Source organism: Populus trichocarpa, chromosome 8, assembly GCF_000002775.5.
Source record: "Populus trichocarpa isolate Nisqually-1 chromosome 8, P.trichocarpa_v4.1, whole genome shotgun sequence".
NCBI classification, from domain to species: domain Eukaryota; kingdom Viridiplantae; phylum Streptophyta; class Magnoliopsida; order Malpighiales; family Salicaceae; genus Populus; species Populus trichocarpa.
The window spans coordinates 14,711,120-14,724,824 of record NC_037292.2 but is presented as its reverse complement, the minus strand read 5'-3'; the positions used below and the strand labels follow the sequence as shown (position 1 = coordinate 14,724,824).

Genomic DNA, 13,705 nt, shown 5'->3' with positions numbered 1-13,705 from the left:
TCGCCGAGAGTTGCTTGTATTTTTCGGTGAGATGAGCCGTGTGTTGCTGTAAGGTCACGATCTCCTTAGATTGGGTGCTCAATACTAATTGGAAGCTCCCAACGATTGAGACACTACGAGCCGCCCGCTAGTTCTTTGCCGTAGTGTTAGAGAGCCCGTACACCCGATTTTTATCTGGTCCACCAGACGATCCTACCTCCATCCACAAATCTGGATCGAAATCCGAATGGGTCGAAGGATCGTCCCCATATCTCTTCCTCAACCGGCTATTATAGGTCTCTTGAAAATGAAAAAAGAAATCATCATATTCAATTCAAGAAAAATAATAACTTACGAAATAAAATGGTTGAACGAACATACCACGAAGTGTTGAGCGTGGTTGCAACGAACTGTTGCATCCCCTTTTGACGATCTTCACTCCTCATGTTCGTCTATAGAAACAGTTCCATTGGGCTCGGCTCACGCCCAAGAGACGTATCTTGTAAGAAAAAAAAATTAATTAAGTAACAACAAATTAATTAACGATATATTTTATTTGAATTAATCTTACCATCTGTTTTGCATGTGTAGCAAACAGAACAGAGCCGCCGGTGTGCGTGGTCACAAAATCATGAATTTGTCGGTTCTGGTTGTCGGCGATTCCGTCGGTAATTTTGACGGTGAATTGGTCACGTCGACACTGTACGGAGATCTCATTTTAAATCCCTCGGTCAGTCCGTCGGTAAAATTATCTACAAAAACTTCCACGTCATCAAACCTCTTTTTTTATAAAAAAAATTATATATATTTTGTCTATAATTCAGTGAGTATATATCAACAGAATCACTCCGTCGGTATACCGATTGAGTTACAGACAAAATAGTGGTTGTCGATAATTATCACTGTAATTTATTGATAGAATTATTTTGTCATTAATTCCATTAGTTTTAGATGAATTTTTAATAATGACGTGTCTCTAATTGCTTAACAAGAAACAAGATGGTCCAAGTCGCTAGTGCTTGAAACGTCCTCCACGTAATTCAGCATAAGGAAATAGCTCTGTGTAGCATACGCATTGCCTGCTGTGTGCAATGAGAGACAATCAAATTGATGTTCATTTGCTCAACAATGCAAGTTCCAAATCATTAATCTTGATTTCAAATCTTTCACACCCCCACAACTAATGGAAAATTATGTTATCCGCAACAGCATCAGATTTCTTTCTTTATTTTATTATTATTATTATTAATGGCTGGGTTTCATATGTGAGTGCTGAATCTCACATAAATTAAGATAACTTAACTGTTCAGATCTTGAATTTGTTTTTTAATAATCATGAGTTCGAGTTTTTTTAGACTTACTAGAGTTTTATATAATCGTTAATTTTAGAATTCATTGGATTAGTCAAGATACACGCAAGCTGATCCGAATTTTTATATTAATAATAATAATAATAAAAAGATGTTAATATATATCCGCAACTTCTTAGTTTAGATTTCTAGATTAAAATAGTATTCAATTCTATGTGTAAACCCTTACACGTGCAGGACGTCCAGATCAACGAGGGCAAGTGTGGTATGATTGGTTTCAGATTTCAATGTTGTCACCCAATAATTGGGTAAGTGTGTGCTCTCATGGTTTTTTATTTTTAAACGTACATGGTTGATTAATAAAACTCATGTGTTGAGAAAACCAACGTGGGTGAACATATTTTTTTTTAGTTTTAAATTATTATTTTTGAATATTTTTAGATTATTTTAATATGTTAATTTTAAAAAATAAAATATATATTATTTTGATATATTTTTAAATAAAAAATACTTTAAATTTTTTTTTAATCATAATTTCAAACAAACTATAAAAACTTATATGTGAGCGGAGATTTGTTGAGTTTTACACATGAGAAGAAAATTCCACATTGATTTTGATTAACAAGTTTGAGGTATTATAATAGTTATGTGATCCTCGCTCTGCTGTGGGTTAAATATATATATATATATATATATATATATATATATATATATATTTAAAATAACAATCAAGTTTTTCAATGCATTTCTGTAGTTTAAAAAATCTAAGTTCAAATAAAAAATATTTGCATACAAGTAATCAAATAAATCAAGAACTATGTGTGCGAATAAATAAATAAATAAAAAGTCATTACCTTTACCTAATAATAAAACTTGAAAAATCAAGAGACAATCAAGATATTCAATTTTGAAAGATGGGACATTTACCCTATTGTTTTTGCTAATTTGTTTATTAAAATATTTTTTTATTTAAGTAAATGATAATAGAAATAGAGAAACAAATTAAATTGATCAAATAAAATAAAAGGAGAAAACAAACATCATGCAGGGCTACATATATTAGAAATATTATCTTTTTTTTGTTAAAAAATTTATGCATAACTAAAAAATAATCATCATTTAAAAGAGGCTTTACAAACAAAATAAAAGAGAGAAGGAATACTAATTTAAATATAAATTAAAAAATTTTAGATAAAAAATCATAAAAAAAATCATTAATTAAAAAAAAGAGAGCAAAGGCCAGACAGTACTAGGCTTGTCCTATTTGTTAGGGCCCCCAAGCTTGGGCCCTTAATTATTATTTTTTTGTTTGCAACTAAGGTAGTTTGGCCTAATTTTTTTTTTTGAAAAAAATTCAGACGACATATCATCTGATTTGCCCAGATTCCAGCCACTATAGTGCCTGGAAAATCAGAGCTCAAGTCTTTTCATTCAAAACCCATTTTTTAATCCATTTTTGACCTAAAACATTATAGGAACCGTAATAAATCTATCTATGGCTTCAAAAAGCCCGAAACACCGCCCTAGAAACCGAAATCAACTTGAGTTCATATCTGTTTTTTCACGAATGTTAAAGGTTAAAAAAATACCTAATATGAACTCCCCTAATCAAATGGAACCATTTAACAAAAATATCATTCGTTTTGGTGGTCTAATTCGGTGTCAACAACACTTTTCTCTCTTTACCGCTAGAATCTAGCGAGCTCTCTTTTTTTTTTTCTCTCAACCAGGGACTAAAAAATAATAAAAATAATTTTTTGTACCAAAATTAAATTAGAAAAATATTGAGATACTGAAATTGTATAATTTGCGTGATTTTTAAAATTCAAGGATCAAAGTGTATCTTTTGCGAAACTTATAGCATACCACCCATGTTTGATGCCTTTTTTTTATTTCAGTTCCTCTTCTTTCAATACCATCTTTTCATAAGAAATCAAAATTAATTGTTCTTCAATTAGGACTAAATCGCTGAAAAACAAGTTTAAAGACTAAATTGAAAAAAATATAAAATTTCATACAACCCATCCATAGTAATATGTAAGAGGCTAAACAATGAAGCCTTGCATAACAAAAAAAAAAAAAAACCCATGTATTTTAAAGTAATACTTAATAAAAATAAATTAAACTCATAATCAATTAATTTAAACTTTTTGGTTATTAAGCCTCCTTGCCCAGGTGACTGACTCTATAACATTGATTTCCCGAACAAAAACCTAAAAAAATTGCTATTTTCGAGACAACAATAAGTTCTGTATTAATCACCAACCACCTCCTAGTGATTTTTTTGTTGTTGCTGCAATGTACACGGTGCCACCTTCATTATAGTGTGGTGGACAAGTATATATTTCGAAAACAAATTCTAAATAATAGGAAAAGAAAGAAGAAAAACACGATGGATTAGCTCTCAGTGAAGGCTATGGAGTGAACAAGTAGATCATCATCAGGAGAGGAATTGGCACTGCATGCCTGGGGTCGAATCCGTAAAAGATGAAACATGAGAGCACCAGCTACAGCTCCAATGGTTGGAGCAGTGATGTATACCCATATATCCTTGAAGTCCCAGGAAACAATTGCAGGGCCCAATGACCTTGCAGGATTCAATGATCCTCCTGACACAGGCCTGGAATGAAAGAAGAAGAAGAAAAACTAACAAGATCAAAAAACCAAGAGAAAATTAGAAGGAACGATATTTTAAGAGTGTTTTCCAGCCGTTCATTGTTCATACCCTGTAATAAGCACTGCAAGTCCAATGGCAATGCCGTAAAGAAAACCAGACAAAGGGCCTATCTGCAAAAAAGTTTTCCAACTACAGTCATGAACAGGTTTTGTGGCGGTTGACAGAGTCCTGCAATTCCGTTTGAGGAATAAGCATTTTCACTTGGGGGAGGTAATTGATACCAATGAATCGGGTTTTATAGTGTTCATATCCAAACTCGAATCTCATGTATTCATGACTCTCTCGAACTCAAATACTATAATTTACAACTATTTAATATATAATTGGGAAATTTTTCCTTATATCCCTTTTTTTTATGTACTTATATAATATTTAATTATTTTTATATATTTATGTCAATTCTTTTTCCATTCAAATTGATATAATTATATTTTTTTTATTTTAAAAATTTCCCTGAGTTTACAAGAAAATAATTTTTATCTTTTGAAAATTTCAAAATTTTATTTTTCAAAATTTTAATTGGAGAGTAATTTTGAAATTTTTTCTCTCTCAAAACAATTTTTAGCAATTTTATAAAGTTTTGCTATTATATTCTTATAAAACGTAATGGCATTTTTTTAATAAAAAATATAATATTATTAAATTGGATGGAAAAACATATCTCCATGTACTATATAAAGATATAATAAATAAAAGTAAAAAAAAAAAAACATATTGGAGATTTCTCCCATAGAGATTGAGAAATTCACCGAAAAAAAGCAGAGACTGCAAATATAAAAAACAACATGCATGTTTGTGGCAAAAACAACACAATTCATTTAGAAACAAAAACATGGGGGATTTGCCTTACGGATCGGGATTGGCTTGTTAACGAGGCTGCAAGGAACATGAGCATGAAAGTGGCCATAAATTCCACCCAGAAGGCAGAACTGCAGCCTATTGCTGGTCGGGTGGTCATAAGTTCTGTTTTTACGCCGTATACTGAGCTTCCAACATATGTTGCCGATACTGAACCTACTGTTTGAGCCAATATGTAAAGTGGAACCTGGAAGAAACCAATATTGGTACCATGTATATGTAAATTGGTGTATAAAAATATGAAGAAATTATATCAGAAAATAGAATTTGGATGATTTTTTACCTTGGACCATGGAAAATGGCCAAAAGTTGCGAAGGCAATGGTAACAGCAGGATTAACGTGAGCACCAGAGATTGATCCTATGGAGAAAATCACGACGATGATTGTTAATCCTGCTACGGATGCATATTCCATCAGACCCACTTGTCCTCTCAATATCTGCGTGCAAGCTACAATCCCACATACACAGAACAGTAAAAGAAAGGTTCCTACCATCTCTGCTAAAACCTGCAGATCATAATGGAGCTTACACGTTTTAGATACAGCAAAACATTCCGAATGCAGGGTAAGCAGAAAGAAGAGCTTTCAATCAAACTGATCGGCTGCGAAAATGGACTTAAGATTTGTAGTTGAAAAATAATGTTTTTAACAACATTTTGGGTACTTGAACTTGGACTTGCGATTTATACTAGCATAATTTACTGTTTCAAGCAGTTACATGAAAATGTTGCTGACAGAAAAATGTGAGGATCAATATGTCGAAATCTGGTGTATTCTTAGTATCCTCTTGTAGATGTATTTGTTTCGATTATATCTCATCACCTGTATATTTGTTGTGGAGTGAATTTATATCCTTCCAAAACAGGGAAGGATAGAAAGGATATGTCTCATTTATCCTAATTGTTTTCATCTTTTCTATCCTTAGACAGCAACCGAACGCTACCTTAGTTTCTCTGCTAAGACAGTATGTCTTATAGTCTATAACGAGATTGTAAATGATTTTGGAATTTAATTGGCAGGAATCAATGGAATTATGCAAGATGCAAGAAGTGTAGCTAGCTAGGCTCATGCATATCAAGGAGAGTTGGATTGCTTACCATGCGTGCAGGATTTAGATCCATGCCATGCAGAAAGCTGCAAAAACTAGATTTTTTAATAAAGATATGCCTTTTCATTGGCATTGAATTCGAATCCATCTCTTGATCATCAGTAGATGAGCTACTAGATGATGCAGGTGGCAGCACAGCAGTCTTTGGAACATGAGCAGATGTTATTTCCTCAAGTAAGTGTTTCATTTTCATGAAAACAGCTCTCATGCGAGGGATCAGGACTCCAATCTACAACATAGGAGTCCAGGCAGACAGACTCTTTATTGGTCTTGCATAAAGCTAAGGAAACGCAAAGAGCATGGTGTTTAGAGGAGTGGAGATGTTTCTTGCATTGATCAATAATCATTTATTAAGGGAAGCTTTAAATATGGCAGATTTTTTTCGCTGTAGTTCATGCTTATAGGTTGATTGACGTTTGCGAGAATTGATTGAAATGAGGAATTCAACACAATTCATGTGGTTCTCCAAATGGGCGGGGGAAAGAGTTGTATAGTTTGTGCTTCTCAACTGTTTCCAGTTTAAGAGGTTATCCACAATTTACTTACAATCTTAAATTTTGGTTCACCTTATTTTAGTAGCACTTTCCTGTTTTTTTTTTTTTTTTTTTTTTTTTTCTGATTTTGATAATTATCTACAAAATAATTTATTCTCTTTTGAGCCCTTGCTTAGAAGTAATGTCAATTGGGTTCCTGTTGTTTTTTTTTTTTTATGTTATGTTATGTTATGTTATATTAGCTTACATTTAGTTAGATATCTTAATTCTGAAGATGATTTTATGAAATTCAGTTTGCTATTGAGCAAAGTAACTGAAACTTGCACAAGGTTCGGGTCACTTATGAGTAGATGGATTGACCAGGTTAATTTAAAATGACATCATTTCAATTATTAAAAAAAAATGATTGAAATGATATCATTTTTAATATTTTTTTAAATCAAACCAGGTTTTGACCGAATAACCAAATTCTTAGTTGATTTACTGAATAAATTGAATTTAATCAAGTTAATTTTTATTTAATTTAATTTAAAACTCGATTGAAGTTAGATTTAAAATTAGTGAATCACCATTTCATGCTTGTCTTCCTAATTTGAATTGTTTAACTATGAAACTAAAGATGGAGAATGCAGAATTCTAAAAGTGGGCCAACGAATTTGTGAGTATACAAACAATATCCTAACCACCAACCCATCTATTGCAAAACACAAGTAAATAAGACTCGAAATAACCATTCTTTAGCAAAAAGTAAATTAAAAAAAAAAAAAAAATGGGCCAACCATTTCATGCCATAAAAAGTTGAAGTTGTGGAGGAAAGGGAAGTCCCTAGTTGCTTCCATTACTTCTTATAGATTTGAGGGCTCTTGAGGCTGGTGCTCCTTTGGTCTCATCCATGACGACCTGTCCATGTCTAGAAAAGAAGCGGGCTCTTGAGCCTTTACACCAAGAACAAATTGTTATATAGACCAGAGCTCGGTAGTGTCTAGAGTGGCAATATGGGTCATGGACATTTGAAAATCCTCCTGTATTTGTGCATGTGTCGTCCAATTACAACTTGATGCATTGCTCTTGAAGGATATGAATGGAGGTAAATGCAAAATTCAGTGTTAAGTACAAATTTTTTAATCAGGGCTCTTTTTATTATTTTTTTTCTCTATTTAAGTGTATAACCTTTCGTTTTTTTCAATAAAGACTTCGATTTTATTTTTTTTCATTCTGTTGATGACAATGTACATTAAATAAACCCATTATCCATAAATTAGAAGAAAAGAGAAAAATCAAAATCAATGTTTTAAAATAAAACAAGAAAAAACTAAAGAATGAAATATAATTGGTTCTTTTGGAGAAAATCTTTACACCTCCCTTTCTTCTTACAAGTTATTTAAAAAACTTAAAACATAGCAATCAAAATAAAACATTACTACATTTTATGGGTAAAATTTACTCTACCATTCCGTCAGAGCATATTTTACCAACGGATTCACGGACGGAAAACAGCCGTTGGAAAACTCCTCATTGGTAATTTCTGGTATGTTGAAATATTCATCGTTAAAAAAAACCCGATGGTTTTAAAAATGGACAATACACACCAAAAAATTACTTGTTGGAATATACCGACAGAATTCCGTTGATGATTGGTAGTGGCATTTAAAGTAATTTTATTCCAACCCTCTGTAAAATATCGACGGAATAATTTTGTCGGTTATGTAACAGTTGAAGTGGCACATGCAGTAATTTTTTTCCATCTCTCTAAAATATACCAATGGATTGAGTCCGTCGGTAACCATGTCCGTAATAATTAAAAAATATATATTTTTAAAAAATCTATTGAATAGAAAAAGAAAATAATTAAAAATTAAAAATTGTATAAAATTCAAGTATGTAAAAATAAATTATCTTAATATAAAAGCCAAATATTTAGTACAAATTTATATGTTCAAATACAATGAAACTAGAACAAAGGTGACGCTGAAGGAGGAGGAGGAGGAGGCTGGTCGTTCTCGAGACCATAGGGCCAATAAGAGGGTGTATATGTACCACCCATCTGTGATCTAATATCCAAGATCATTCGGCGGAGTTCTTCATAATCCGCAGAGAGTCATTCATATTTTTCATTTAGATGGGCCGTATGTTCTTGTACTCCATATTGTAACAAGGCTGTGAACTCCGAAAACTGAGTGCTCGGTATCAATTGCGAGCTCCTAATGGTTAAGACACTACGGGTTGTCCACAAGTTCTTGGTCGTAGTGTTGGAGAGTCCGTACTCCGGATTTATATTGGGTCCACCAGACGATTCTGCCTCCATCCACAAATACAGATCGAAATTCGGGTGAGTCAAATGATCATCCTTGTATTTCTCATTCAACCGGCTGTTATATGTCTCCTGAAAATAAAAAAATGAAATCATCAAATTCAAGAAAATAATAACTTACGAAATAAAATGGTTGAATGAACGTACCATAAAGTATTAAGCACAGTTGTCGACAAACTGTTGCATCCCTTTTTGGCGGCCTTCATTCCGCACGTGCATCTCCATAAAAAGTTTCATTGGGCTTGGCTTACGTCCAAGAGTCGTAGCCTGTAAGAAAAAAATATTGTCAATTAAATATATTTATAAATAATAAAAAAATTAATTAAGGATAGATGTAATTAAAATTAATTTTACCATTCGCTTCGTATGAGAAACAAACGGAATGGAGTCGCAGGTGTGTGTGGTAACCAAACTGTGAATTTGTCATCTCCGGTTCCCCGCACTAGACTGTGAGCGTCGTGTGAAACACTCGAATGTCATGTGCTGAATATATTCCGCCCATATATTCTCCAGGATGTATGACAACCTGAAATCCTTCAAAACCACCACGTTATTCTAGCTTAGTAGAGCGTTTTCTCTAGCATATTTTTTAGATTTTTTTTGCACCTCATATAAAAAATCACGCAACCTACATGATACAAAAGTATTCTAGATGAGTTAATGACAAATGAAATTTTAATATTTAAAATTAAAAAAATATTATCGTATTTTTTTTTATGTTACTTAGTTGCAACGTAATTCTCCAAAACCCTCCTCACAACATTATCATTTGCTTTATCCCACTCAAATTTACCCTTGCATTAAAAATTTATAAAAACTAATTCAATAATTTCTATAAAGTAAAGGAATTAACATAAAAATAGTAAAACTTTTAAGTTAACACTAATCTTAAATCTTGTAAATCATGCATCGACATGTGGTTTCCAATCAGAATGTGTGAAAATGTGGCTCCATTGAAACAATGAAATTTCCATCGACTATTTAAATGCCGATGTTATTATTCGGACAACCTCAATGTTTGTGAACCTGAAAATTTATAAATTTAATCAAATACTATTTGTTCATAAATTGTTAAATATGAACAAACTCAAAACAAAATAAACTTACATTGAAAGGTCATCTTTCCAATGCGCCTCGTACTTGCAGGTGAATGGATCCCGCTGTGAAAGGACACCGCCTCCACTAATATTTCTCAGATTAGATGTTGCGTAATTAATAAAATCCTGAACCCCATTACAATAATCCATCCTCCGTAATCCTTGGGGTGAACCTCGATACATCCAGCAATGATCATCCATGACTTCTATCAAACCTATATTATATAATGATGACAACATGTATTAATTAACTAAGCTAAGTAAATAAAATTGTAAAAATATTGGTTTAGCTCAAGATTATTCAACCTACTTTAATACTTCTCTTAATTTATTATCAACTATTTACGTAGATACAAATTTATACACATTTATGAAAATTACAACTCAGCAATAAAATTGACAAAATATAAAACGGACCAGTTAAACAAGTCATTATTTATTTCATAACAACACACTAAGCTGGTAATTCGACATAAGTTTCAATAATTTACAAACAAATACAATTTTACAAAATCTAAATCAAACCATAACATGTACAAATTCATAAATCGATACAACAAGTTTATTTGATAAAAAAAAATAAAACAAGTAAAAACTCAAACAAAATACATATACTATAAAAATATACAATAAAAAAATTAACATTCTAAAAATGTGTTCAAATTTAAAAAAGGATAGATGCATTACTTAAGATGGGGTTGTTTGTTTTATTGCATAGGTTTTTTAAGGTAGAAAGAGAAATATGGGAGGGGGAGAGGAGGGTCGAGTGCCAGATTGTATATTAAATATTACCGATGGAATTATTTCATCTGTCAATCTGTTGACAATTCTGTCAATCTAAGTGACACGTCATTGTACAGGTTGCCTGTTTGAATCCAACTATAATTCTATCGGTAACTGCATCTGTAAAAACTTACACGTTGGTGAGCACATGAAAAAATACCATCAATATATTTCCGTCGGTATTTACCGATGAAGTTAGCAATGGAAAAAAATTGGTCGGTAAAGATCACCGTAAAATACCGATAGAAAAAATCCACCGATATTTCTGTTTGTATTCATCGATTTTCTGGTAGTGAAAACTTTATCTCAACCGATTGAGTAAAATATTTTTAAATACATGGGTAATTATTATCATTTTTTTCTTTCATTCGAGTTAATTTGATCTCCTCGGTCCACACTCTCTAGTAAGTAGTTTCCTTTTCCATTTAGATAAATTATATTCAATTAATAGAAATTGAAAATATGAATGTTTAATTGATAAAAGAAAAGCTTTTTTAATGCATCGGTGAAAATACAGAATGCATATAATGAGTTTAGCCCTACATATTACAAAAATTATTTAAATCCAAGTATCACAAAACTGGTGACCCAGTCAGGCAGTCACCATAAAATAAAATTTCTCCTGAAAGCTATCTGATTTGACTCAAAATAATTGGATAGGATTGGACCTGGATTCTCAATTCATTTGAATTTGTATTGCTCAATTTATTTTTTTAATTTGTATTCGCACTTTGTTTTTTTTTTTTTTCTGAGATGATAATCAAATATTACTTGAAAGGTTGGCGTTGGATGTCAACTAAATTTTTTATTTATTTAGATTCAAAATATCAGATAAAAAAAAAACAGCAACATGCGCAAATGATCAACACACTACATGATGTATTTTTCGCGAAAGGAAACAATCTTTTTTTAAACATTATTAGATGTAAAGTTGAAATTGGCACAAGTTGTTTGTCTAAACAACAGTGAAGAGCTGAAACCAAGCCTTGAAGTGGCAAGATCAAACTGCAGAAGATTGTTCTCCAATTGGTAACCTCCGATGACGATTGAAGTCCTAGGGTTTAGACCTCCATCCACGAACCCAAGACACATGACATCACTTTTTACTTGAACCATTGAGTTTGCACCAAAAATCGTCCAGGAAACTTTACTGCTTTGCAGGACAAGATCAATTTGTGGCACGGGTGGTCCAACCCTTGTGCTACCAATGTTGGTTGAGTTAAAACATGGCCCAAATGGTGCCACGGATGCTACTCTAGGAACAAGGGCTAGCTCTTTCACAAAAGTGGCAATGACAGCTTTGTAGATTGTTGTTTCCATTACTGTATATGGATTCACAGTGCTAATCTTTGTTCCACCAGTGCCTTGGATCCTATCAATGGATAGCAATGATGTGTTCAATGGTACAGCTTTTCCATTAATCTTGATAGACTTGACTCCAATGAAGTAATCAGAGGAAGGCTCTCCTTCGAAGTAAGCAGACGCTGTGCTTACAGGGTTGAGAATTAATGGGGTGTAAATAAGAAGCTTGGAGGCATCAATACCTGGAAGAAGAACATATGGCCCATCACCAAAAAATACAACACCTTTAGCATTTGAAGCCGAAGAGGTCAAGCAAATGGCAAATTTCCTGTCAAGGCTAAAAGCAGCAGAGAACTGAGAAGGAAGTGAAATCTTAGTCCTTCCAAAGCCAGCCATACCCTTGACACCATTAGCAAGGCCTTCTAGGAAACGTGTTTCACTACAAGCGAAGATCAATTTATTCACAGAAGCAACTCTGCCAGGATTTGATCCATCAGTAGATTGAATTGAAACAGCATCCTGACCAACATCACCACTAGTGGCAGTACTTGTTACCGTATTGTCAGGGAGGACAGAACATGTGTTGTTGTTGCATCCTGGCCTGGGGCTAGAATAGCATTCATTGACGCAGCTCTTTGACCTAGCAAGTGAGCATTGGGCAGATGTGCAACGTACAGGTTTATAAGAAGACGATACATAGCCTTCTTCACAGTCAACCCATTGAAACTGGCCACCAAGATCAAGGGTTAACTTTACAGGGACTAAAGGGGTTCTTTGGTTCATCAGGGTAACGTATTGGAGACTTGATGCATCTTTTGATACGGGAAGGACTAATGCTTTGGGCCTGAATGATGTTTTTGACAAGGAAGGGATGACGAAGAAGGGAAAAAGGGAGCAGAAAAGAAGAAAATTATGGGTGAGAGCCATTGTGGATGCTGTCTTTGGTGCTGGGATTCAATGCCGATTTATACAGGAGGAGGAAAAGTCACTTCGTTGGTGTGTGTGTCTGTATCGGGGCAGCCTCCAGGAAAGGAAGGTCAGCATTAGTATTACAGTTAACAAATGGCGAGGTGAGGTGTCCAATATTGACTTTGACTTTCTTACCTGGATATGGATTCTCAATTCATTTGATTCTGTATTGCTCAAAATTTCTTTATTATATATCCTATGCCACCCCGTAACTTTTTGCTTGTCAGGATTATTTTTTATATGAAAAGTATATTATATTGATGTTTTTTTTTTAGGTATTTTTGAATGATTTTGATATGTTTATATAAAAAATAAAAATAGATCTAAAAAAGTATTTTTTTTAATATTTTTTAATTAAAAAACAATTTTAAAAAGTACAGTGCACCAAAATATCAAATAATGTATTTGTTTTTGCGATCAACTTGCTTTTTAAATAGTTTTTTACTTGAAAAAATATTAAATTTATTTTTAAGATATTTTTCAATGATTTTGATGTGATGATGTTAAAAATTAAAAAATTATTTTAATACATTTTCAATTAAAAAATATTTTTTTGTATAATTACGCACTGCATTATTAAATGCACACTAAAATTAAAGGTAAATTTCATGCTTGATGCAATTATCAATAAGAACATCTAGAAAGTGATCTTTGTAGCTAGTAAGAGAAGAAGATTGTAAATATGAGTATTATTATCCATTTTGGGACTTCATATAATACGCAAAAAAAATTAGTTGTAAAGGTTCATGAGCCTAGTACAAGGGTTTCTTTAACTTTGGAAGGTTTGAAATTTATGGAGGTAAAGTTTTGCAAAAG

At 32.7% G+C, this 13,705-nt stretch overlaps 2 protein-coding genes across 2 annotated transcripts; both read right to left on the bottom strand.

Moving 5' to 3' along the window:
- Positions 1 to 3,399: 3,399 nt before the first annotated feature.
- On the bottom strand, positions 3,400 to 6,305 carry LOC7454251 (probable aquaporin NIP7-1). The gene is made up of 5 exons (XM_002311799.4): positions 5,923 to 6,305; positions 5,108 to 5,332; positions 4,817 to 5,011; positions 4,015 to 4,076; positions 3,400 to 3,909 (listed from the first exon to the last, which is right to left on the bottom strand). Exons 1-5 carry the CDS (start codon positions 6,139 to 6,141, stop codon positions 3,687 to 3,689), a joined length of 924 nt encoding a protein of 307 aa, XP_002311835.4. The 5' UTR covers positions 6,142 to 6,305; the 3' UTR covers positions 3,400 to 3,686.
- A 5,098-nt stretch (positions 6,306 to 11,403) lies between these two features.
- LOC18101727 (probable aspartic proteinase GIP2) lies at positions 11,404 to 12,876 on the bottom strand. Its single transcript, XM_006379998.3, has one exon. The coding sequence runs from the start codon at positions 12,845 to 12,847 to the stop codon at positions 11,528 to 11,530; it is 1,320 nt and encodes a 439-aa protein (XP_006380060.3). The 5' UTR covers positions 12,848 to 12,876; the 3' UTR covers positions 11,404 to 11,527.
- Positions 12,877 to 13,705: the final 829 nt, after the last annotated feature.